Here is a 23,682-nt window from a genome sequence, read left to right as displayed (position 1 = left end):
AGCGGGAGCTGTGGAAGCTGCGGAAGAGTGCTTCCTCTTGCTCGCGACAGAGGCGGCTCCATGGCTGCCTGGCAGTGCCATTCGGTGGCTCATCGAATTCAGTCCGCAGAGCGCGCTCCGTTCCGTTCGTTTAGCTCGCTCCGTGCCGTTCAGAGTCCTGTTCGGTTCTGCTCGCTCGCACCCGCACCCGCATCCGCATCTGCATCTGCAGGAGCTGCCAGGCGTCCAGAGGCAGAGAGCCGCCAGGTTTGGCTTCAGTTTCAGTCTCAGTTTCCGTTTCCGTTTCCGACACTGAGCTGAGCTTGGCTTGGCCCGCTGAAACGGACTCGAATTTCGGAGCCGGACTTGACACCTCAGACTTTGGACTCGGGACTTGGGACTAGGGTCTTGGGACTTCGGACTAACGCCTAGCACTAGACACACACTGGACTGACCGCCAACTGACCAAGTGAGCACTGCGTCCAGGATGCGAACGTAAACGTAAGCCCAGGACTTGCATATCCACCCCGCCCATGTGACAATCCGAGTGTGTTTTGTTTTATAACAAAGAAAGCAGCGCAGCAACATCAACGGAACAACAACAACAACAACAGCAATGGCAAAAGGACAAAAAATGTGTGGATGGGGTTGGACAGGCGGAGGGGAAGTGGAATGGGTGCGGGGGGGAGAAATAGAGAAAGCACAGCGGAATGATGGCGAAAAAATACATGAGCAACAACAAAACAGATGAACTTTTTCGTCGTTTTTTTTTTTGGGCGTGTATGTCCATGTGTGTGTGTGTGTATGTGTTCGTGTGCCTGCCTCACGTCTGTGTGAGTGAGGCTGCGTCGTCGTCATCGCCGCTGTCGCTGTCGTTGTCGTTGTGCGTGTCTTTGAATTTTTGGGTGTGGACTTGCTTCATGTTTCAGTTTTAGGCCCCACCCTTTCCAGCAAGCCACTCTTCCCCAGCTTCCCCCGCATCCCCCGCACGCTTGCAAACTTTACGCTAAGTAGCAACAACAACAGCAGCTGCGAAAAACATCGGGCTTAATAAAAATAATCACGGGAAAGTGCAATGGAGAAATGCAGCGGCAGCCCCACTGTCACTCTTTATTTTGTTTTTGTTCGAGTGTGTGAGTGAGTGTGCCAATCACAACAACAACAACAACAATAACAACAACAATAAGAGCAAAAACAACAGCAACAACAACCGCAGGCAGCGCAACAACAATGGCCAAGTGCATCAGAAGTGCAGAAGGAAAACAGCGCGAAAGCAAAACAAAAGCCCCACCGCGCCGCCCACCAGCCCCTGCAACACATTTTAATTAAGAGCCTGCAATGACAGACCCCTCGACAGCCGACCCACCCACCCACTCGAAGCCACCGTGCACCACCCATCAAGCAACACCCCGTCCTGCCCCGCCCCGCCCCGCCCATTCCATCCGCCACCCAATCGCGCCACCAAGTTTGAGATTTTTATTATTATGAAATTTTCGCTAATTCGAGGCGGAAGGCCAAGCGGAGCAGCCTTGGGCGGCTTTTGGGGCGCGCTGGGGCCCCGCCCACTTTCTAAGTTCTACACCTTACCCTCGCCCTTTGACCCATTTTGGCACGTTCGCCAGCCGCATCCTGAAAAGTAAACAAACCGGAATGGGGTAGTGCATTGAATATTTAGCAAAATCGATGGGCTCCAATGAACACCTCTACATATCTTTTCTTCGAAAAACATTTCCTACTACAATGTTTCACAGATTATCCCGTTGAGATAAGGTAGGAGAAGTTGAAAAGTTGATGTGATCTCCAGTGCTCATATTTCCATCTCCCAGAAAGATCCCAATTATTCAGGGCTGCCCGTTCGTACCAAGTTATCGGCCTATGGTTTTTGTCTGTGTAGAGAGCCTACAGATCGTTCACTAGCCAGTCGGTAAGTCGGTATTGAATCTTTTTGGGGAACCCCCCCCTCTTCCATCGCTCAAGGTCACCGGCCAAGGATGCCTCTAGTGTGCCACAATGAACACTGCGGCAAGTACATCTCAGTCGGGGCCGAAACTGCTCGGCCAACACAACACAACATGGCACAAACGCGAGGCAGGACAAACTGACATCGTGTTAGTTTATCCTGTTCCTGTTCCTGTTTCTGCGCCTGTACGTCCTTTTTGTTGCTTCTACAAGTACAGTTGTTTGGCCGACGCGTTGTTGCAGCGGGATTTGCATTCGGCCAACTTTGGGCAGCGAACTTTTGTTTGCTTGTTGTTTGGCGGCACAACAAGCCGAAACTTGGGTGGGGTCCAATGAATTAGGTGCCAGCCAGATCTCGCCGGATGTGGAAAGGGACACCATAAGTGTCACACAGATAACACGTAGTCATTTTTCACGCCGGCGAGCACCAGGGAATCCTGCCCTTTTTTGGAAGTGCGAAAAGAAAAATAGGGCCAGTGTCGCTGGAACAAAGAAAAGCGTTGACAGCCAACGTTTGGCCCAAACTAATAAGCAACCGGCCATGTTTGTCTAGAGGGGATTGGGGCTGACAGCGGTCGCCGTCCTGTCAAATAAGACGGCTTCCTCCCACTCCCACCACCGCCCATCCACCCAGTCATCTGTTTGGCCTAAAGCTAACCTATTTGGATCTGACCTAACAAGGATCCGTTGGCCGGGAACGATAAAGCACGGCTAAAGAAAGGGAGCGGATGACGCAGGGGCCAAGGACGTCGGCAAAGCGTATGGAAGTAGGGGGAATGAAACACACAAATAAATAAATACGTGTATTGCATTTGTGGGCGAGGTCAGTGAAAGAGGATGACAGAACGGGTAGAAAAAGAAGACGAAAGCGGCAAGCCACGCTAGAAAGTAAATAACTCTAAAAAGGGTTCAGCTCTGGCAAATGAACTGTACACCGAGGATAACTCGGTCAGTTTTCGCTGAGTTGCAAGAAGCACTGCTGCCTCACTGAGATGCCTGCTCTTTGCGTAATACAAGTTTTTCTCCCTGTGCACTACATGCGTGTGTTCGTTAAAGAACCTGTATCCAAAGCAGCCAAGTATAGCAACACACAACTTGAGCCTAGCTCCGAAATGTCCGGCAAAAGTCATAAACTTACGCACACACAGAGGGTTGATGATAATGCCATTGTCAGAGGGGCAACAACAACAGGGCCAGAAGAAAAGACGCTAGCTGAGAGAGCCGGAGCAACCAGCATTTTCAATCAAAAGTTTAATACGCCGTGAATTCATTACACGTCCGATGAATGATGTAGCCCCCGAGCTCGAAATACCGCCCCTGCTCCAAGAAAAATCTAGGAGAGGGAGGGTTCTTTGTGGGGACTATGAGCCACGTTACCCGGGATGTCTGTTATTTTGGTTTCTTTTCTCATAAGATACAATTTATTGCCGCCATCATGTACGAAAAGTACGAAACACATGTAGGCACACACAGACATTTACGCACACACACGCACACAGATGTGCAGGGATGAGCCTGGAGAGAGATGGAGAGAGATGGAGAAATGGGGCCATGCGGAGACAGCCGCCGAGGAGCCCATGACCTTCGGCGCCTTTGGCGGCCATTGCACGGAGCATTGGGTCCTGCTTCCTTTGTGCCTTTGTGCCTGCCGCTTGGCCCCAACAAAGTAATCACTCTTTCCTGCAAACGAGCCAGGGAAGTGGGGCAGAAAGTGGTTCCAACCCCGCCTATTGACAGCCAGGCAGCTAAGTGTCAAAACACAGTTTAAGCCAAACCAGGGGCTACGCCAAGCGGCGAGCCAACCAACAACCAACAACCGACAACCGACAAATTATAAGACCAAACAGCTTCTGTTTGCCGCGCAGCCAAGAGATGCGAAAGGCGAAGACCGCCGCAACACGAAATGAAGTCGAGCAACTTGCTGACGCAGGAGCCACGACCCCTGCCGCCGCCACGCCCCCTTTCGGCGCAGGGGGTGGAATTCGATGATAACACGAAGCCGCAGCAGGCGACGCCCAAAGCCAAGCCCAGAGCTTTGGCTGTGGGGCACACAGAAAAGAACGGGGTGAGGCTATCGTCGGCTTTGATCCAATAAATGAACTAGTAAATGAAAAACGAATCCGCTGGTAACAGAAATGTATAAGGATGTCTAGGAGTATGCAAAGGATAAACAGTCCTGGGGATTTTCGAATGACAGACCAAGTTGCATAAGAATGAAGGTTTTTCCGAGTGTACCAATAGCTACAAACGAAGCGCAAATTCGGGCCGAAGACCCAGAATGAGATACAGCGCAACTACCAGCAGCCGCAATATGTGGAGATATTAATGGTGATGACTATCATAATGGCTAGACTGTGCGGGAAATCGAAAGGAGAGGGTTGGCAGATGACAGAGGGACTCAGTAGATATCTGTATCCGCGTTCTCGCGTTCCAACTCTACTTGCCACTTTCCGCCTGCCGCCTGCTGCCTTCCGCCTGCCACCTTCCGATTCCCGATTTCTGTTTCCGCAGATTCAGCTGCCTTGCTCCACCGTGTTCTGGGCTGTTTTTACTACAGCTACTGGCAGCATTCAAAATTCAAAGTGAAAATTTCGCGAGTAAATGCCGCATTCCCTGCGGGCGTGGGGGGGGGGGGGGGGGGGGGGGGGGGGGAGCGGTTGGGGGTTGGGTGTTGGGGGATGCTTGAATCAGGAATCGGGAACCTAACGGAGGAGGCGGAGGCGAGAGTGTGTGTGCCAGAGCAGCGATTATGCGGACCAATGTCGCATTTAATTTATGTAGAATGGCAAGCTGCGCTCAAATTGAATCCGAGTGAAAAACTGTGTGGGCGGGGGGGCTGGGGGGTATCGAAGGGCGGAGTACCCTGTGAGCTGAGAAACCATATCTGACATCTGTGTAGCATACATTTCTGCGCTGCCACCCACAGTTGTTCAGAACTCATTTCCCTGCTGTTGGCAATGCTTCCTTCCATTGTACCCAGAACTTAATGCAAGACACCTATTACAATACCTGAGCAGTCCAGTTGATAAAGCCCCCCGAGTTCTCATCATTTCAAAGGCAGCTACACTCTTCTCTCTTATTATTCAGTCCAGGGCGGCGAGGGTGGAGGAGGAATGCCCTCGGCGGCGACCAGCAGGCGGCACGTTCGGCACAGTGGATGCGAAAGGTTGCGAACGACATTCCTTGCAGAGGGGTGCCGAAATTCGCGATGTGCGCAAATGGCTCCACGGTGCCTTTTCCGGCCATAACAAATTAGTAGCGGAAACGGAAATGGCGGAAAACGTCAACGACGAGTGTTGCCATTGCTGCTGCAGGTGTTGCTGCCTAGGTGTGTGTATGTGTGCAGGTGTGTCTGTGTGCCTGTGTGCATGTGCATATGTGTGTGTGCATGTGTATGTTGATGTGGGTGGGTGGGTACATGTGCTGTACATAACTTCTGTTGCCCGTTTGAATTAAGCAATGCGCAGCAGTCAATACAAGCCCATCAACTGCCTGGGGAAGCGAACAGAGGGAAAAGCGGCCAGCGAGCGGACGCAGACTGTTCAGGAAAACGCAATCCATCCACAATCCAAACAATAGCACAGCCCAGACGATTGACAAAATCCCGGCCAGATGCACTAGAGGCCACCGGAGCACTGAGCACCGGATCCCAGCGAACTTCAGGATCTAGTAGTCCACGAGCCATGATGCCCAGTCGCGTCAAGCTGAAACGCGGCATGGATGGGCCGACGCCCATGCCCACGCCTACCACAATGCCAATGCCAATGCAAACGCCAATCGCCACTTTGAACACTGCCAGCAGCCAGCACAATAGCACAACAAGTAGACGAAAGCCAACACTCACCCCTCCAAGCGGGCCCATCCCGCTGCTCCTTCTCACGGTCCTGACCCTGCTGGTCCTGGACACCAGATCCTGCCAGGGCCTCCGGCTGACCAACGGAGGCGGCAGCCTGAGCAAGGGCGCGGCGGCCAACAAGGAGCAGCTCAACATCGGCCTGATCGCGCCGCACACGAACTTCGGAAAGCGCGAGTACCTGCGCAGCATCAACAACGCGGTCACCGGATTAACGAAGACGCGCGGCGCCAAGCTGACCTTTCTCAAGGACTACTCCTTCGAGCAGAAGAACATCCACTTCGACATGATGTCGCTGACGCCGAGTCCGACGGGTGAGTGTCCTTCACAATGCTCCTTTTTTCCAATTATGTAGCGCGAAATTTGTTTACCGACGTTTATTGTGACCACGGGGCGCAGGTCACAGGTCACAGGTCACATCTCATAGCTCACAGCTTACAGGTCGTGGGCGTCGACACCTGGTGGGCTCTTGATTGCGTGCGCATTTTTAATGGCCGTTCATTTAGAGCTTCTTAAGCGCTTAACCCCCTTTGCCACTCACGACGACGCAATAAAGCGTAAACGTGAATAAAAATTAAAATGATAATGAAAACAAAAACGAAAATGGAAATGAAAATGAGGAAACGAAGAAAACTGCTTAATGGCCGAGTGAACGCGACGCACATAAATAAATGACCAGGCCAAGCCAGGCTGTAATTAAACGCTTGCAGAGTTGTCAACGCTTTGGCTTGAAAGCGGTTGTGCAGTGTTGTAGAGTTGCCGAGTGCTTTGATTAGTCGACAAAAGCTTAATTTCAAATTGCAAGAGCTGGCTTTGCAGGGTTGCTAGGGCGTTTTCAATGAAAATGTAACATCATGACATAAGCATAGAAATCTCCGGCAAGACCCTGCCAGGGTTGTCAGGACACCCAAGGGCATGGTGAGTTTCGTTTCTCTGCTGTGGTTGAGTGACAATTCGTCAGGTGCCACTGTGCAAGTGGTACATTTAAGCCGCGCAGGGCTGCCAGGGCACTCAGTCCTGCAACAGGGTTGCCAAGTAGATATTTATGCCACCGCTTCTGCACTTTTTTCCTTTTCGATTGCATAATCCCGAGTCCCAGATTCCGTTTCGCAAGCGCAAAAGTGCATATCAAAAAACTACGCTCGAAGTGCCCATGTCTACAAATTGCATTCTCTGTGCCACATACAACTGCCACGGACCAGGACCGAACACGACTCCGAACCCGAAATTCGCATCGTGGCACAAAAATATGCACAGCTATAAAAAGGGCCGGATCAGGACCAGGAGCAGAACTTAACATCTCCGGGCGGGAAGTGGGATGTGGCATGTGGGAAGTGGGCATGGCCAAAAGTGATTGTGCCCGGGTTAGCCATGTGCATATGGATGTGGCAAGGGGGCGGGCAGACTTGGGGGCATATCGAAATTTTATGTTGAATTTCCACAGTTGGCCAAATTGATAAAGTAAACAGCAGAGCGGCAAGGGGGTGAAGGGAAAATGCGAGCGCAAACAAAACCCAAATGAATTTCCAATGATGTTTAAATGTTTATTATGGCCAGGACCTTGAGAATACGAGTATCTGTGTGTACGCAAATTACAACACATGGCAAACAAAGTCTGTCTGTTGATTGCCCCACCCCAGCTCTATGGGGAATTTATAATGGATTTCTATGGCTTTCGCACCCACGCACACTCGCTCTCACATTGACAGACACCGGGCTTGTTCAGTTGCTGAGACGATTGTTATTTCTCTCGAATGTCGAACAATAAACGCGTGATGCTGTCCTGATTTCTTCCCCAGTCCGAATTCCCCCTATTACCGCCCACTTTTACATCCGCCTTAGGTGGAAAAGTCTGCCTTCGCTCGCCGCCTGATGCCTGATTGCATTCCCGTTCCCCTTCGCATTCCTTCCATTGATTGCCGGACATAGTTTGGCAGGACTTGTGCCAGCAAGTTCCATAATAATCGTATGGAAATTGAATTCGAGTCAGCGGTCGTCCAGTTGAAGTTGTCATCCAACCCATTCACATTCCCATTCCCGTTCCCATTCCCTGCCATGAGCATTACGTTGGATGAGCTGTGCAGGTCAGGCGAAAGTTCCTTTTCGACAAGTGCCTTTCATTCCGAGGCTCCAACTCGAGCTCAGTCTGCCCCACAGCGTAGTAGATGATTTTATGTCAAAGCAATTTCATACAAAATCGTATTTACTTTAACCCCTAGACACAACAAACGATTACCAGGTCAGGTTTGGGGCGGCTGAGCCCGAGCTGTGTGTGCTTGCCCCTTTCTTGTGGCAGCCATAAACTTTGATGGCCTTATTATCGAGTTTGGCTCATTTGCGGCGATGGAAAACAGGGCAATTACCTCAGATGAAGGCAGTATTTGAGAACGAGTCTGTGGGGATAGTAGAAGTAAAGCGGCACAATATGATGCTTTCCACGGGCAAATTCCTAGAAGGTTGCTCCAAAATGAGCTGGGAGAGTAATGGGAAACCTGGTGAAACGAGTGGTCAGGACCAATAATCGTTATCGGCACTTCAACACGAGCATCAACAACAGAGCCACATTTTCATGCAGACAGGTTAACCCTTTTTCGGTTTGCCACCCACTGCACACACAAGTGCTTTGTGTACGTACGTGTAATCTGTTATCCTCTTACCCCTCTGCCACAGCCACTCCCACTCGATTTCCGCCCACTCTTTGACACGTCCATTAGTATCTGCTCATCCGGCTGATTTGCATTAATTGCATAACAATAGTAGCGAAGCCAAATTGATAGGATAATTGAGCGCTTCGTGCAATCGAGTGACTCACATACCTTTGACCTGTTGTGCCATCTCGATGTCAGTCGTCGATTGACCTTGAACGATTGCGAGTTACGCCAGCCTATAGCCTTGCACACGCATCCTGGACATCGTCGTGTCAAAAGCGATGCCCTAACTGCAATTGATGGCTGACTGGAGAGGGTAGTGCCTCCCCATTCATGCTGGCCCACATGGCGTATGGGCGATGCCGTCAATAAGCGGTTGATTGAATGAATGATTCTGTCCAGTTGTCTCCACTTTGCTAAATGACATTTTCATTTAAATCGAACCAAGCGGAACTGGAGACCAGGGCGTATCATATATCACTCCATTGTGAGCCAGTATCCGGTCCGACAACCCTGCAATCCCCAGCAGCCAGCCCTAAGTCATTTTTCTTGTCGTTCCCTTTGGTTTTCTACCGGGGGCGGGGAACCTGTCAGCTTCCATCACCCACTTGGGCCACTTGGTCCTTTATTATTAGCCATTGAACCCGCGATTACTGCCCAGCTGGCCATTGGCCACTAGCTACTGCAACCGGCAATGAATGACCAGGTCCAGCGACCCTGTCAGCGCCGTTAACCTTGTTTACACCATGTTTGCATGTCGCCTCTCACCACCTTTGCATTCCCTGCCAGTGCGCATTAATAAGCTATTGTGGCCGGATCCTGCTCCTGCTCCTGTCCTCTCCTGTCCTTTCCTATCCTGTTCTGGCCTCTCCCTGTACCTGTACCTGTCGTCAGCAGCATGCACTTGCCACACCTGCCAGGTGGCGGCTCCCACCGCTGCAGCTGGGATAGCGAACACGAGTGGCTGTGTTACCGCATTTGTTGACAACTTGCAAGTACTCGGCCGCAGCTGCTGCTCCCTGGCGGTACATGCCTGTATGTGAGCCAAGGGCAATCCACCAGCACTGTGGCCTGCTCTCGAAACAAACCCCAAACAAATGGATGGCAGCAGTGGGCAAGCAGGCAACTGGGGTATGAAAACGAAAAAGAAACGGATCCAAAGCCTGCGGCCAAGATGGACGAGATGGAGGCCAGCCCAGGCCAGGCCAAATCAAGCAGGACAATGGTCCGGGCAGCGGACAAGAGCTGGGGGAGGGAAGCAGCAGACATCGAGTCCCCACCGCAGACACACTGGGGGAAAGAGCCATCAATAAATGGACCCAGAGCACCCGAAAAAATCCAAACTGGTGGCTGATAAATTTACCAGTTCCCATTGCTTGTATGGTTTGTCATCTGGTCTAGAAAGTCACGGCTTACGGAACTATTCCAGATGCAAGCTGTATTAAATTAGGCTTTTGAATAGTAACGAGCTTAGCTCTTCACTAGTTTAGTTCTTTAAAGTACAGTGAAGAGCAACTGGAACAACTCCCTCTGCTTTTCCCAACTACTTCATACCATGGTATGATTTTTGGCCGATGCACACACACAGGCCAGCCAAACGGAACTTAAATCCAGCCGGAATCCGACGCTGTTCTACTAATTGGCGCCGTCGCAAGAAGGAGGCGCATCCTTGGAGTCACTGGCAGGTCAAGAATGGCCCTCGAGCCTAATCCTGCCACGCCCCAGACCTTTTCCCTTCTTCCTGGCGTTTCGTGGCTGTAGCCGGATACTGTATGTGTGTGTATGTACGCTATCTGCTGCTCTCGCTGGGAGACTTTTGAACTTGGACCATTTCTCTCGGGAATGAAGATGGAATAGGACTCGGCCCGAGGGTGCGCCATGGGGGGAGGAGCATGTGCGTCGAGATGGTCTCGGGTTACACGCTATGAACTTCGCTTAAGTCTGTTGACATCGCACACATGCCTGCGGTGACGGAGTCGATAAGAGGTGCCGGTCAAGGGGTGGTCAGTGGTCACCGGTCCCCGGTCCCCGCCGAGCAGACCAGACACAAAATGGACACTGAATTGCCTGATTATACACGCTCAGCTGCTAATGATGGCCCAGAAGTCCACCGAGCAGGGCCAAGTCCATGGCCCAAACTTAGAGCCACAAAACGGTTCCGATCCGAGTGAGGCGGCCAGAGCGGAGAGCTGCGAACTGAGGCGCAACCACGCCTAATGGCCCGACTGGCCAAGTGGTTGCGGTTGTGGCCTAGGCTGCTCGGTGGTCTGGGTGCCAACACGCTCTCTGGGGAGCTGGGAGTGATGAAGGCGGGTGAGGACCGTACGCAAGGCTCTCAGGTTGCCAGGCCGCTGAAACCTTAGAAGGCGCAAGATGGAGGCGTGTCGCACTATGGGGCGACCGAAAGGGGCAGAAGAACTACTATGACGCTTCACTTTGCACCAAACTTTCGCCACTCCCGCCAGCCCTTTTCAGCTGGTCGCCGTGTCAGCAGCTGCGGAGTAATTTGCCGTGGCTGTGACGCCCGCGTCCTTGGGTGTTTCTCGGGCTCCTATCGCCTTAAGCCTTCACCTCTCTTTGAATCAGATTAATTGGATGATGGAATCGAATAAGAAGGGAAAGAAGCCGTTCCTCTCAAGGATGTTTAATTACAGCATATGCATTGCCGCTATAAAGCATTCAATGGCGAGATCACGTTGGACAACATCATTGCGATCCTGGGCGCCACCGTAAGTTACGTAAGATCTTGGCGTGATCATACAACCTCACTTATTTCATGCGTTATGTTTCTGGCACTTGGCTGCTTCCTAAGCCCAGTAGGGTCTTGAAAGGCATATCACGAAGCAGCTCTAAGATGTGAGTCAGCTAAGCTGACGTGGTAGAAGGTACACGCCCCACATGTCCGCTCGTCCTGTGAGCTGAATATGGGTTGCTACCGAGTCCGGACCCGTCCATTTTACAGACTGTGTGTGTTGAATACTTCACGTGCAAAACTCATCCGACAAGAGCATGAAAAGCGAAAAATCATCTGGCAACACTTTGATATTCGATAAGATGTTTGGGCGCTTTCTCACTAATGTCCTTGCCGTCCTTGCTGTCCTTGCTGTCCTTGCTGTCCTTGCTCTCTTCTCCCTGTCATTGTCGTCATGCGAGTTTCGGCTGTTCGTATCTGCGAAGTGGAGTGGTGAGCTGCTGGAGTGGTGGAGTGCGGGCTGGGCGAAGCGGGAAGTGGGAGCCGCTGGCGTTGGGGCCCGTGACGTCAAGTTATAAAATATATGAGGCTGCTCCCAGCGCCCAGCCCAAGAATCGAGTTTAGTTCGGGTCGCTTTGCTTTCCCTCCTCAGTCGCACAGCGCAGTCCTTCCTGCTGTCGCCGCTCGTCTAGTTGTTGTTATGCTGCCATGCATGGCATTTCTTTTTATTGGCATGCCACGCCCTGTCGGATCTGTGCGTGTGCTCGTAAGGAACGGGTGGCTGGATGGGTGGGAAGCTGGGGTGCCTAGGATGTCTGGGGTGGTGCTGAGGTCACAAGTCTGAGCTCAACAATTCGGAGCTGAATAACTATTTCGACCAACTAGTTTCCGTGTCCGGATTAGGCACACAGATATTTCAACTACATTTCCGTGGAAAGGAGCAGCCTGGTCCACTTGTATTCGCTAGTTAACAGTCCTAGATTTCATGCAATTGAGCTCCAATTTCTAACATTAAAGTAGCTAGTTGTGCTTTCCTTTAAAGAAAGAGCAATTGCTGAATTGCCAGATGAAGCTCGATGAAGCAGCACCTAAAGATACATCTGTAATCGATGATACAGGAATAAATGACGATTGCTTAATCGTCCGAAATTATCACTGCAAATATTTAATTGCGTGTGCACAATGTGGATCCCCTGCCAGCTAACCCAGCAGGCAAAAGTTTCCATCGCTTTTGATGCGGGTTTCGCATTCAGTAACCATCTACCAGCTACCAGCTACTAGCTTTTCCCTCCCAACTACCCGTATTGAATTTCCCAATTCTGGATTATCGAGCGCGAGTCAAAGTGCTGGGACATGGGACAGCTGCTACTCCTAACTGTGCTTTATGTCATCCTGCTCCGCGGATGTCGATGCGGACGCGGACGCGGAAGCGAATGCGAAGTTTTCTGTGTGCTGAGAGATACACTTTCTAGGGCAACTAGATTTATGTTCTGCCTGGGTGGAGCGCCTGTCGGCGCTTTTTCCACTTGCCTGCGTCGGGCCGAATGTAAAAAGTTGCTCCAGAGTGGCAGCAAGATGCGGATGCGGATGCGGATGCGGATGCGAGTGCGGATGCCATTGCGGATGCGAAGTGGTTGGGCGACTCTCGCTCACGCATGACACCTTCCCTCCACTCTGTTACTTGCATTGTTGGCAACTTGTGATAACTTACGATAAAAACGAAGGCAATTGAATGATGCTTAAATGAAATTAATGGATGTTATAATAAGTTGACAGACGCATCCCCACTTCCCCCTGCGGCTGCTGTCAGGGCAGACAAGTCGAGCAAGGACGAATGCGAAAAGACTCAAAGCCGGAGCCAACTCACAGCCGACAGCTGTCAGCTGACTCCTGCTCTGGTACAACAATCAGCTCCTCCGTTGGCACTCAAATTGGGGCTGTGTCAAAATTCAATTTGCACATTACAAAAAGCCAGTTTCGCAGCTCCTTTGTGGCACCGAAATTGTGAGCTACCGTAGTCCTTTGGGGCGGCAAACATGGTTCAACTGCCGCTCACCTTGACGCGCTCCGCATCACCACACCGCATTACGCACTTTGGGGTCTGGATTACCTCAAACGTGAGTAGGATTTGAGGCCAGAACACCACCCCACCCCGCCCCATCCATTCATTGGACCTCCCAGAGCAGTTCCAGTTTTTACGGCTCCACTGTGAGTACCCTGCAGAGGCGACACTTAGTAATGCAATTACAGGATGCCTAATGCATGCAATTAAATTCGTAATGGACGTGCCGGAGGAATCAAAAATGCTCCATTAAAACGAAATTAAAATTTTGGAGTGGGAGGGCGTGCCCCCGCCTGACCGGGCCGAGCCTAATTCCGTTAAGTGAATTTCTATTCTCGGTTAAATGCGGACAAAGGTCGTCAGTGTAAGGAAACTCACCCCAAGTCCTCCCCCTGGGCATTCCAATCAAGCGATGGGCCATCGCCCATTGCCCATTTCCCATTGCCCATTGCCCATTGCCCATCACCCATCGATCCATCATCCCGAGTGCGGTTGCCTATGCCTATGGCAGGGCCTATCCATCCAGCCATCCATCTGCGTATCTTTGCATCTATACATATCTGCGGCTTTGAATCCATCCGGGCGAGTCCCGACAGGGAACTGGTAATTGAATGCAGGGATACTGCAAGACGTCTGCGGGCAGGATGAAAAATTAGCAGAGCCCAGCTCCCGCCACTCCCCAGCCCTGCGATCCGACATCCTAGCCTCTAGTAGCGATGGAATGCAGATAGCAGAAGTAAAGTGATGAAAAAGTTAATTAAACTTTTTGATGAGATTTCACATTTTGCCAAAGCATTGACAGAAGACTGACAGTTCTCCGGGGGCAAGGGGGCGAACAGAGGGCATCCCAAGTTCCCTAGGACTTGACAATGTCTTGTCATTGATTTCGCCTTCACCTTCCCAACCCAAAGGCGCCCCTCCAGCCCCCTAGGCAGGCAAAACTTCCGAAATTGTCTATAGTCACTGGTGAACAATGGCATCGGTTGCCAAGTCCCGACACCCAGAACCCATCCCTGAAGTCCTTAGAGATTGCATATGGATTAATTACCCTATGACTGTGAAGAAGCGTCCCGCAATACTTTAAAAAAAAGGTCAATTGGCTAGTAGGCTAAACAGAGTCCGCGCAAAGTGCCCCGACTGCCGTGGGCACCCACCCACCGCATCCTTGGGGTGGCCGCAACCAATAAAAGGCTCCCACTCCAACGGGTAGCACCAGCCACTCGTAAAACAAGTTCGGAAGGTGGCTAATCTGCAATTAATTGCCACACATCTGTACACAGGACACGCACGAGCTGAGATTGAGATTTTGATTGGGATGGGGATAGGGACTGGGGTCCGAATTGGAATTGGAATTGGGATCAGCAGCTGGGGCTGAAGCGGTTTTTAGAGGGTTGGTCGGTCAGATAAGCAAATGAGCACGAACGGATTGCACCCAGGGAGCCGCAGACAAATGTGTTTCGTTTGGAAACAAATTCTCTCTGCATTTAAAACTTATTTGCATAATTTTCGGTATGAATGTGGGTGGCGATTTGTGCTACGAGAATTTTCCCCTGAATTGCAACACCCAATGCTAACTCTGCTAATCCCTTTGTCCGCCAGCCATCCTAAGCACACTGTGCAAGGAGTTCCTCCGCGTGAACGTCTCCGCAATCCTGTACATGATGAACAACGAACAGTTCGGGCACAGCACGGCCTCGGCCCAGTACTTCCTGCAACTGGCCGGCTACCTGGGCATACCGGTTATCTCGTGGAACGCAGACAACTCGGGTCTGGAACGACGGGCCTCGCAATCGACGCTGCAGCTGCAGCTGGCTCCCAGCATCGAGCACCAAAGCGCCGCAATGCTGAGCATCCTGGAGCGCTACAAGTGGCACCAGTTCTCGGTGGTCACGTCGCAGATAGCCGGTCACGATGACTTCGTGCAGGCGGTGCGGGAGCGGGTGGCTGAGATGCAGGAGCACTTCAAGTTCACCATCCTCAACTCGATCGTGGTCACCCGCACCAGCGATCTCATGGAGCTGGTAAACAGTGAGGCCCGGGTGATGCTGCTTTACGCCACGCAGACCGAGGCCATCACCATCCTGCGCGCCGCCGAGGAGATGAAGCTCACCGGAGAAAATTACGTGTGGGTAGTCAGCCAGTCGGTCATTGAAAAGAAGGACGCCCACTCCCAGTTCCCCGTCGGCATGCTTGGCGTGCACTTCGACACCTCCAGCGCGGCGCTCATGAACGAGATCTCCAACGCCATCAAGATCTACAGCTACGGCGTGGAGGCCTACCTAACGGACCCGGCTAACCGTGACCGCCGCCTCACCACCCAGTCTTTGTCCTGCGAGGACGAGGGACGCGGTCGCTGGGACAACGGAGAAATGTAAGTGGACATCACCATGTTGTGTGCTCTGCATGCTTGCATCCGAAACGATCCGACGTAGTGTTTAGACTTAAGTGAAGGACCAAACAGGAGAGCGTACTTTTAAAAATAGAGAAGAATCCTGTAGTCAAACTGAGCCCCGGGCCTTCTATTAAGCATTCGGTCTCTTTCCCAGCTTCTTCAAGTACTTGCGCAACGTGTCCATCGAGGGCGACCTCAACAAGCCGAACATCGAGTTCACGGCGGACGGGGACCTGCGCTCGGCGGAGCTCAAGATCATGAACCTCCGACCCAGTGCCAACAACAAGAACCTTGTGTGGGAAGAGGTAAGTGGGAGTTGCTTGCATGCTTTTCTCAGTCCTTTCTTACTTTGCCACTCTTCCCACGCTCACTCTTCCCGCTCCACTCTGATCCAATCTGATCCACTCTGAACCACTCTGAACCACTCTAAACCACGATCCACGACCCACTCTGATCCCGCACCGATCAATCGATCTCGCACCGCTTTGTACTTATGCTGATCTGAACCACGACTCCAATTGGGGCAGATTGGAGTGTGGAAGTCCTGGGAGACGCAGAAGCTGGACATCCGCGACATTGCGTGGCCCGGCAACTCGCACGCCCCGCCCCAGGGCGTGCCGGAGAAGTTCCATTTGAAGATCACATTCCTCGAAGAGGCACCCTATATCAATCTGTCGCCTGCGGACCCGGTGAGTGGCAAGTGCCTGATGGACCGTGGTGTGCTCTGCCGGGTGGCGGCCGACCACGAGATGGCCGCCGACATCGACGTGGGCCAGGCACACCGCAACGAGTCCTTTTACCAGTGCTGCAGCGGCTTCTGCATAGACCTGCTGGAGAAGTTTGCCGAGGAGCTGGGCTTCACCTACGAGCTGGTGCGGGTCGAAGATGGTAAATGGGGTACCCTCGAGAATGGCAAGTGGAACGGCCTGATCGCCGACCTGGTCAACCGCAAGACGGACATGGTCCTCACTTCGCTGATGATCAACACGGAGCGCGAGGCGGTCGTTGATTTCTCTGAGCCTTTCATGGAGACCGGCATCGCCATCGTGGTGGCGAAGCGCACTGGCATCATCTCGCCGACGGCTTTTTTGGAGCCCTTCGACACGGCCTCCTGGATGCTGGTAAGTAGCCCCTCTGAAGCCGTGCTCTGTCCAGCCTTCTCACTGGTAAGTGTCCTTGCTCCTTGCTCCTCCCTCTCTCCTTTCTCTGCGTCCAGGTGGGCATAGTGGCCATCCAGGCGGCCACCTTTATGATCTTCCTCTTCGAGTGGCTCTCGCCCAGCGGCTACGACATGAAGCTCTACCTGCAGAACACCAACGTGACCCCGTATCGCTTCTCCTTGTTCCGCACCTACTGGCTGGTTTGGGCCGTGCTCTTCCAGGCCGCCGTCCATGTGGACTCGCCGCGTGGCTTCACCTCGCGCTTCATGACCAATGTGTGGGCACTCTTCGCCGTGGTATTTCTGGCCATATACACTGCCAACCTGGCCGCCTTCATGATAACGAGGTAAGCCTGCGAGACTTTGGGCTCGGACGTAATATCTGACCTCATTGTCTACTTCCTAGGGAGGAGTTCCACGAGTTCAGCGGTCTCAACGACAGCCGCCTGGTGCATCCCTTCTCCCACAAGCCCTCCTTCAAGTTCGGCACCATCCCGTACAGCCACACGGACTCGACCATCCACAAGTACTTCAACGTCATGCACAACTACATGCGGCAGTGAGTTACTCCCATGGCCTAGGGTGAGGTGGGTTCCACGGAGCACTGATCTTCCATCTCACGCAGGTACAACAAGACGAGTGTGGCGGATGGAGTGGCCGCCGTGCTCAACGGCAACTTGGACTCCTTCATCTACGATGGCACTGTGCTGGACTACTTGGTAGCCCAGGATGAGGACTGCCGGCTCATGACCGTGGGCAGCTGGTATGCCATGACGGGTAAGCACTGCTCCCTTTCTCTCTCCTTTTCCCCCATGTGTCTTCAAACTTCTCCACTCTCTGACGGGCATTAGATTGTCATTTGAATTTATTATTAAATTAGTTTCCATCAGCTCGTAAACTGTGAAAACGGCTTGGCTGAAAGTTGAAGCGCATCAAGTGTGGGTGGCAAACTTTTCGCCGTTGCTGGTAACACTCACTTGGCTCATTAACAACATTTGTAATATAACGCTCAACGTCGGGCGAAGTAGTTTTCATTTTCGTGCGTTACACTGGTAATTTTAATGCACTTATTTGTGTGGTCCCCATGGAAGATATTAGCATTGCAAGGCAACGTCCTGCTGAAATTTATATTATTAATTGATATAAATTATATTATTATTTATATTACTTTCGCTTCAGGATACGGGCTGGCATTCAGTCGCAACTCCAAGTACGTACAGATGTTCAACAAGCGGCTACTTGAGTTCCGTGCGAACGGAGACCTGGAGCGGCTGCGTCGCTACTGGATGACGGGCACGTGCCGTCCGGGCAAGCAGGAGCATAAATCCTCGGACCCGCTGGCGCTGGAGCAGTTCTTGTCCGCCTTTCTGCTCCTAATGGCCGGGATCCTGCTGGCGGCGCTCCTCCTGCTGCTCGAGCACGTCTACTTTAAGTATATCCGCAAGCGGCTGGCCAAGAAGGACGGCGGCCACTGCTGCGCCCTCATCTCGCTGTCCATGGGCAAATCGCTGACCTTCCGGGGCGCCGTCTTCGAGGCCACCGAGATCCTGAAGAAGCACCGCTGCAACGACCCCATCTGCGACACGCATCTCTGGAAGGTCAAGCACGAGCTGGACATGTCCCGCCTCCGCGTCCGCCAGCTGGAGAAGGTCATGGACAAGCATGGCATCAAGGCGCCGCAGCTGAGGTGAGTGTACGCTGCTCTTCACGGCTCACACGCCATCATCATGGTGAGCTAGGCTAACACTGTGTCCATGCACATTACTCCTTGCAGGCTGGCCTCCTCCTCGGACCTGCTGAACCACCATCATCTCAAGGAGCGGCCGCCACTGCTGGGCAACCTGAGTCTCGCCGCCAGCGCCCAAGATCTATACAGGTGGTAAGTTTTCTTTGTGCATGCCTTTTCCTGCACGATTCCCTGCACAAGAACTCCCGACTCCTGATTCCCTCCTCCCGCGGCAGTAATTAAATTAAGCAATTGCTTAGGATAACATTCCAGCACGGTTCAGTGTTCTCTTTTTCCGGAGCGGAACGGGACTCGTTACTGGCCTCGCTAATGATGCTGGGCAGCTGCTACAACGGTCCAAGTCGCCCCTTGGGCATTTCTCTGGTTTCTCCTCTAATATAAATATATGGAAATGACTTTATTAAATTACTTTATCTCGGTTCCTGATTCAGCATACAGACTCGGCCTGAAGCCCACGCCCACGCACCGCCCACGCCCACCGCCCACAACCCACACCTCAGCCCCCAATCCGCAGTCCTACTCTTCATACCCACAAACTCGGGCGGGGAAACAGTCCTTGGTTATAGTCTTTAGTTATAGCACAATTTCCGGCAGTTCCTGTTGTCATTCATGCCAGCACAGGAGAGCAGTGGCAATGGAGCCTTGCCTTTGTGTCAAGTGCCTGGGAAGTTGCGAGATTGTATGGGTCTGTCCATTTGCATATCGTCCACAATGGGTTGGGCGCCGGGTAGATAATCGGATGTGGGAACGCTTTACGACCGTCCACATTTTCAGCTGCAACCCCTGGCCAGCAGGGGCAGCAATTAACGGATCAGGGTTTCCAGCATCCAGCCTTCAGTGAGGAGCAGGCAGTCGGCATCCACATCATCGTTTCCATCTCCATTGGCATCGTCAAGCTCCGCACTCCGCACTTCGCACTCCTCCTCTGAACCTCCACCGCAAGTTCCAATGGTCAGGCAGTCAGTCAATCACTCTGTATCCGTCCCACTGCCCGGCGACACAATCCCAGTTTTGTGTGGGGCCAACACCTTTATCTGTGCTGCGCTCCGCCACCTGGCAACCCACCTCCGAGCCAGGTTCCCCCTGCCCCGCCGTCCCGGTTGCACTGCTTAGGACGACTTTGTGGTGCTTCACTGGGGGCTGGGTGGATGCCATTCAAAGGGCTCTGCGGACTGAGGATTATAAATCTGTGCATGACGATGGTGCTCTGGGGTAAAAGACTAAGTTGTACTCAATGGCGATCAGTCTTTAATGGGTCTGGATGTTTTTGCGCTTTACTAGAAACTCTTTAGACCATTTATTCCAAGGATAAAGTACAATTTAAAGTAAAAAGTCTCTGTTCACAGGTACTTTACTGTGTGCACCTTTTCCAGGGTGGTCGCTGCTTCGAGCACACGGCGGTCGAGTTCCTCTGGACTCCTGCTCGATTCCTTTGTTTGGCAATGTGATTTGTGGTGGTGCACAGTGGTTTTGTACAATGTTCACCGATTATATCTGTACTTTGTTGAACTAAGTATATCGCATTCTATTTCGGGCCAGAAAGCTCTGATTCCCCCTTTTTTTGTAAGCCCGAGTCAAGGGTCTGATTTTTTGTGTCCTGTTTCCAAAATCCCATCCACCGTGCCAGCTCGGATGCTAGGAGACATTTGCATTAATTACTAACAGGTAAACAGTCCGAGACCTGCTCCGGCGAATTGGCATGGGGTGGTGGGCGTGGTCGAACAGGTGGAGCGTTGTTCTATGCGGTTGCGTGTCTGTTGTACGGTGTTCTTAGTCATCCGTCCTCCGTCCGCTATCCTGCTCAGTGTCTGTTGTGTGCATTATGGCGTGCGAAGATTTATCCAACGCCACGAATGGATAGTTATTTATGTCGGCTTTTGGTTCGTTGTGGACTTGGGTGTGGGCCTTTCCCGCTGCGCCCTGCATCCTGCAGGTGGCGAGAGGGCGCATTCACAGGGTGGCTGCTCATCGTTACGGATGGCAGTGAATCCGTTTTTCCCAGAACACGTTCCACGTGCTGACTTTTGGCTTTCGTGTTAACCAGTTTTACGCCGCACCAAAACAGAGACAACGAAACTTCTCGAGTTCTCCAGATTAGGTTGGCGGTACGGGAGCGCCCCAAATTGCTAGCCAAAACACTCGTATGTACACGCATTTTGCATTTCGCCGGAGAACTGGGAGTCCGGGTAAACGTGGATAATACTTCAAAGCCAAGCCAGGATATTTGGCCCGAGACAGGGGGCGTGGCATGCGGGCTGATAAATTGATGATGGCCAACGGACAGCAGTGATGCCAAGGGGAAAGGGGGAACCGAAAACCCTTTATTGGAATGGAACACCTGTCCGATCGTGTGACGGCCACTCCGACCTCACATCCCAATGCTCGCCCCTTTCGATGATTCGCTTTTCGCATTTACTTTTTGGCACTAATTTATTTACATGCGAATCCTTGAGTGCTCGCCCCGTTGGACCCTGATTGATTGATGATGCCCAGGTCTTGCGCCATCGCATCCGCATCCACCTTGTCCCCCGCCCCCTCCGCCAGTACTGCTAATGTTTTTGATTCTCCACGGCAACACACACACTGACACGCTGTACACGACTTCTGCCTTGACACACATATCCGCACACGTTGGCAATCGGAGCTGCTACCAGTATTCCAGCATCCCATCCCCTACCCAACTACCCATCTGCCCATCTACCCATCGCCCAGCCCCAAGAGACCTGATTACAATTTGTCACATTTTTCATTGGATGGCATGCTAATTAGCGTAGCCCGCAACGCATGTCCTGCACCAGTTAATCCGTTAAGCATGCTTGGTGTTCCGTAGCAGTAGCATATATCTACGCGATGCGTGCACGGTGCCGAATCCGTTAACTAACACTCGGGATCCAACCCGTTCTCTCTTTGCAAACCCAACACCCAAATCGTAATGGGATCGCAGGTCGTACAAGACGGAAATCGCCGAGATGGAGACAGTGCTTTGAAGCGTTTGGAGCACTTGGAGCACTTGGACCTGCCCACGGAGGAGGGCATGCTACTCACACTAGACAAACATTCGCAATCGTGCCGGAGTGCCATCCTACAGCGAGTACGTCTAATCAAAATCAACGTTTCAAACAAAATGTGAACTAAAAGCTTTCGAAAGTTAGGGACGAGATAGCGAAAGAGAAATGAACCCAAAGCGCCTCACGAAAACCGCACACAACTCGATAGTCAGTAGTAGATAGTCGAGGATAGAGAACCCAGAATCTAGAATCCAGAATCCACAATCCAGAATCAAGAACTAAGCCCAGATTTGCAGCCTAGAAAAGCCCAAAGATTGTATAAAGTTAAACTAAATGTAAAACCAAACCAAATGTAAACCAAGCGTTAAACTAAGTGGAACATGGGGAGTAACAAGCTAACAAGCAAAAAAAAAAAGCCAACCAGCCGCCGCACGAGTATTTCATAAACGAAGTTTTAAATGAGAAGTTGGGGAGATCAACCGTCGCATTTTTGACGATTGAACTGTTAAGCGTTAACAAGAAGCAGTAGAGGAATAGGCGTAGGTCCAACCCAGAGTTGGCCATGTTTGTATGTAATCCGTTTGATTGTTTGTGATTGCTGTTTCATTTGTTGTCTTTTTTTGGATAGTAAATATTTACGAATCATATTCAAGTAAGCGTATGTCGAAGGCAAACACGAGGACGAGGACGAGAACAGGCGCCGGTTGTCACGCCCATTATTAAATGTACACATTAACAGATTTATATGTATTTACCTATGATTACGACGATATAAATGTTATTGCATATACACGTACATATACATATACATTTAAAGAACAAACAAGAAATATTTACATATGAATATACATATATGTATCTTATATTTTTCTGTTTTTGATATAAAAATTATATAAAAACACAAGAAGAATCAAAAGCAAGGCCAACACGAAATTTTCATCTCACTAGGAGATTCCCACACGACTACTATAAAGGCTTCATTTTAGTTTCTCCCGCCCGCTTAGCTGCTTTCCTTTGTTTCTTCCACTTTCGCTTTCACTTTCATTTCGCTTGCTTGTTGAGAGAGAGCCAAACGTCCCCACCCCCACACACGACTATCCTCCATTATCCTCGTCATCCTGGCAAGGAGCAAAGGCAAATGAGAATTTCGCTTGCTGGAGCGACTCCTGCATGTGAAAGTTATGGCAAACTCTCTCTCCTGTCTCTCAACTCTCCCACTGCACACCTCCGCCTCACCCCTCAAACACTCACCCACTCACCTAACTAGAAGAGATAAAAAATATTTATAAATGTGCATTGTTGTTGTGGCGAGCAAAACGTGCTTAAATCAGATTTAAAGTAAACTTGAAATCGAATTAAATATGTACAAAGGTTAAACGATTTAAACTAAAAACGCGACGTAAATAATTAATGAGCTAACTAACGAATTGAAGGAGATGTATTGTGTTGGTATTTATTTATGTGTGTCTTCTAAGTGTTTAGCGATCCTCGAGGATCACCAATACTAAAAGCAAGCGCGGAACGTAAATGTAAACGAAAAATTGAACTAACTAATGCAAATTTAAACAAAACTTAATATACACTAGACAACCAAACACGCACGGCCGTTTAGCTGTGCGTGTGCTTCTTCGAGACTATTTTCGTTAACGTAACGCCATCTCTGTTCGTTTAAGCCGTTATACAGTTATACCATTATGTTCCACGCCCCACTCGCCGTTCAAAACGACGAGAGCGGTACGAGCGAGACAGCACTACAACCAGAACACTCGACTAACGGACTAAGGGACTCACGAACTAACTAGTAGGCAGAAAAATCAGCGAGAGTTGACAGTGACAAAAACAGACAAAAAACAACAAGAACAAGAACAATGTTAACAGAAAACAAGAAAACAAAACAAAGAAACTTATTGAGTTTTATTTGCAAAAGAGTGATTTTTTGTAGTGGAAATATTTTATACACAAGATACGGATGGTTCAAGCGGACGACATAGCGAATGTTAATTATTACGTATATGTATATATTTTTTAAGACAAATTGTTCAAATTTATTATACGAATACTACCAACAAAGCGAGTCGATACCAAAGCAAAGCCAAATCGAAAACTGGAAAATGAAAATGATGTTGCAGTCAACCAAATAGTATTAATAGAATGCAAGAAAGGTCGAAGAAGGGGAGAACGAA

At 51.0% G+C, this 23,682-nt stretch overlaps 1 protein-coding gene across 4 annotated transcripts; it reads left to right on the top strand.

Annotated features, from left to right (window-relative positions):
* Positions 1 to 71: 71 nt before the first annotated feature.
* Positions 72 to 22,032, top strand: LOC6555638 (glutamate receptor ionotropic, NMDA 2B). 4 transcript variants are annotated; one of them, XM_001982485.3, is made up of 11 exons: positions 72 to 480; positions 5,396 to 6,105; positions 14,793 to 15,564; positions 15,740 to 15,890; positions 16,113 to 16,706; positions 16,802 to 17,091; positions 17,151 to 17,303; positions 17,370 to 17,521; positions 17,924 to 18,431; positions 18,519 to 18,623; positions 21,436 to 22,032. In XM_001982485.3, the coding sequence occupies exons 2-11, from the start codon at positions 5,622 to 5,624 to the stop codon at positions 21,476 to 21,478; spliced, it is 3,252 nt and encodes a 1,083-aa protein (XP_001982521.1). In that variant the 5' UTR covers positions 72 to 480; positions 5,396 to 5,621; the 3' UTR covers positions 21,479 to 22,032. The 4 variants fall into 4 exon arrangements, with proteins under 4 accessions (XP_001982521.1, XP_026838957.1, XP_026838958.1 ...); XM_026983156.1 differs by lacking the exon at positions 5,396 to 6,105; XM_026983157.1 differs by lacking the exons at positions 72 to 480; positions 5,396 to 6,105 and adding an exon at positions 11,597 to 11,623.
* Positions 22,033 to 23,682: the final 1,650 nt, after the last annotated feature.

Source organism: Drosophila erecta, unplaced genomic scaffold, assembly GCF_003286155.1.
Source record: "Drosophila erecta strain 14021-0224.00,06,07 unplaced genomic scaffold, DereRS2 tig00000283-arrow-arrow-pilon, whole genome shotgun sequence".
NCBI classification, from domain to species: Eukaryota; Metazoa; Arthropoda; class Insecta; order Diptera; family Drosophilidae; genus Drosophila; species Drosophila erecta.
The sequence above is the reverse complement of the archived record's forward strand: the minus strand, read 5'-3'. Positions and strand labels throughout refer to the sequence as shown.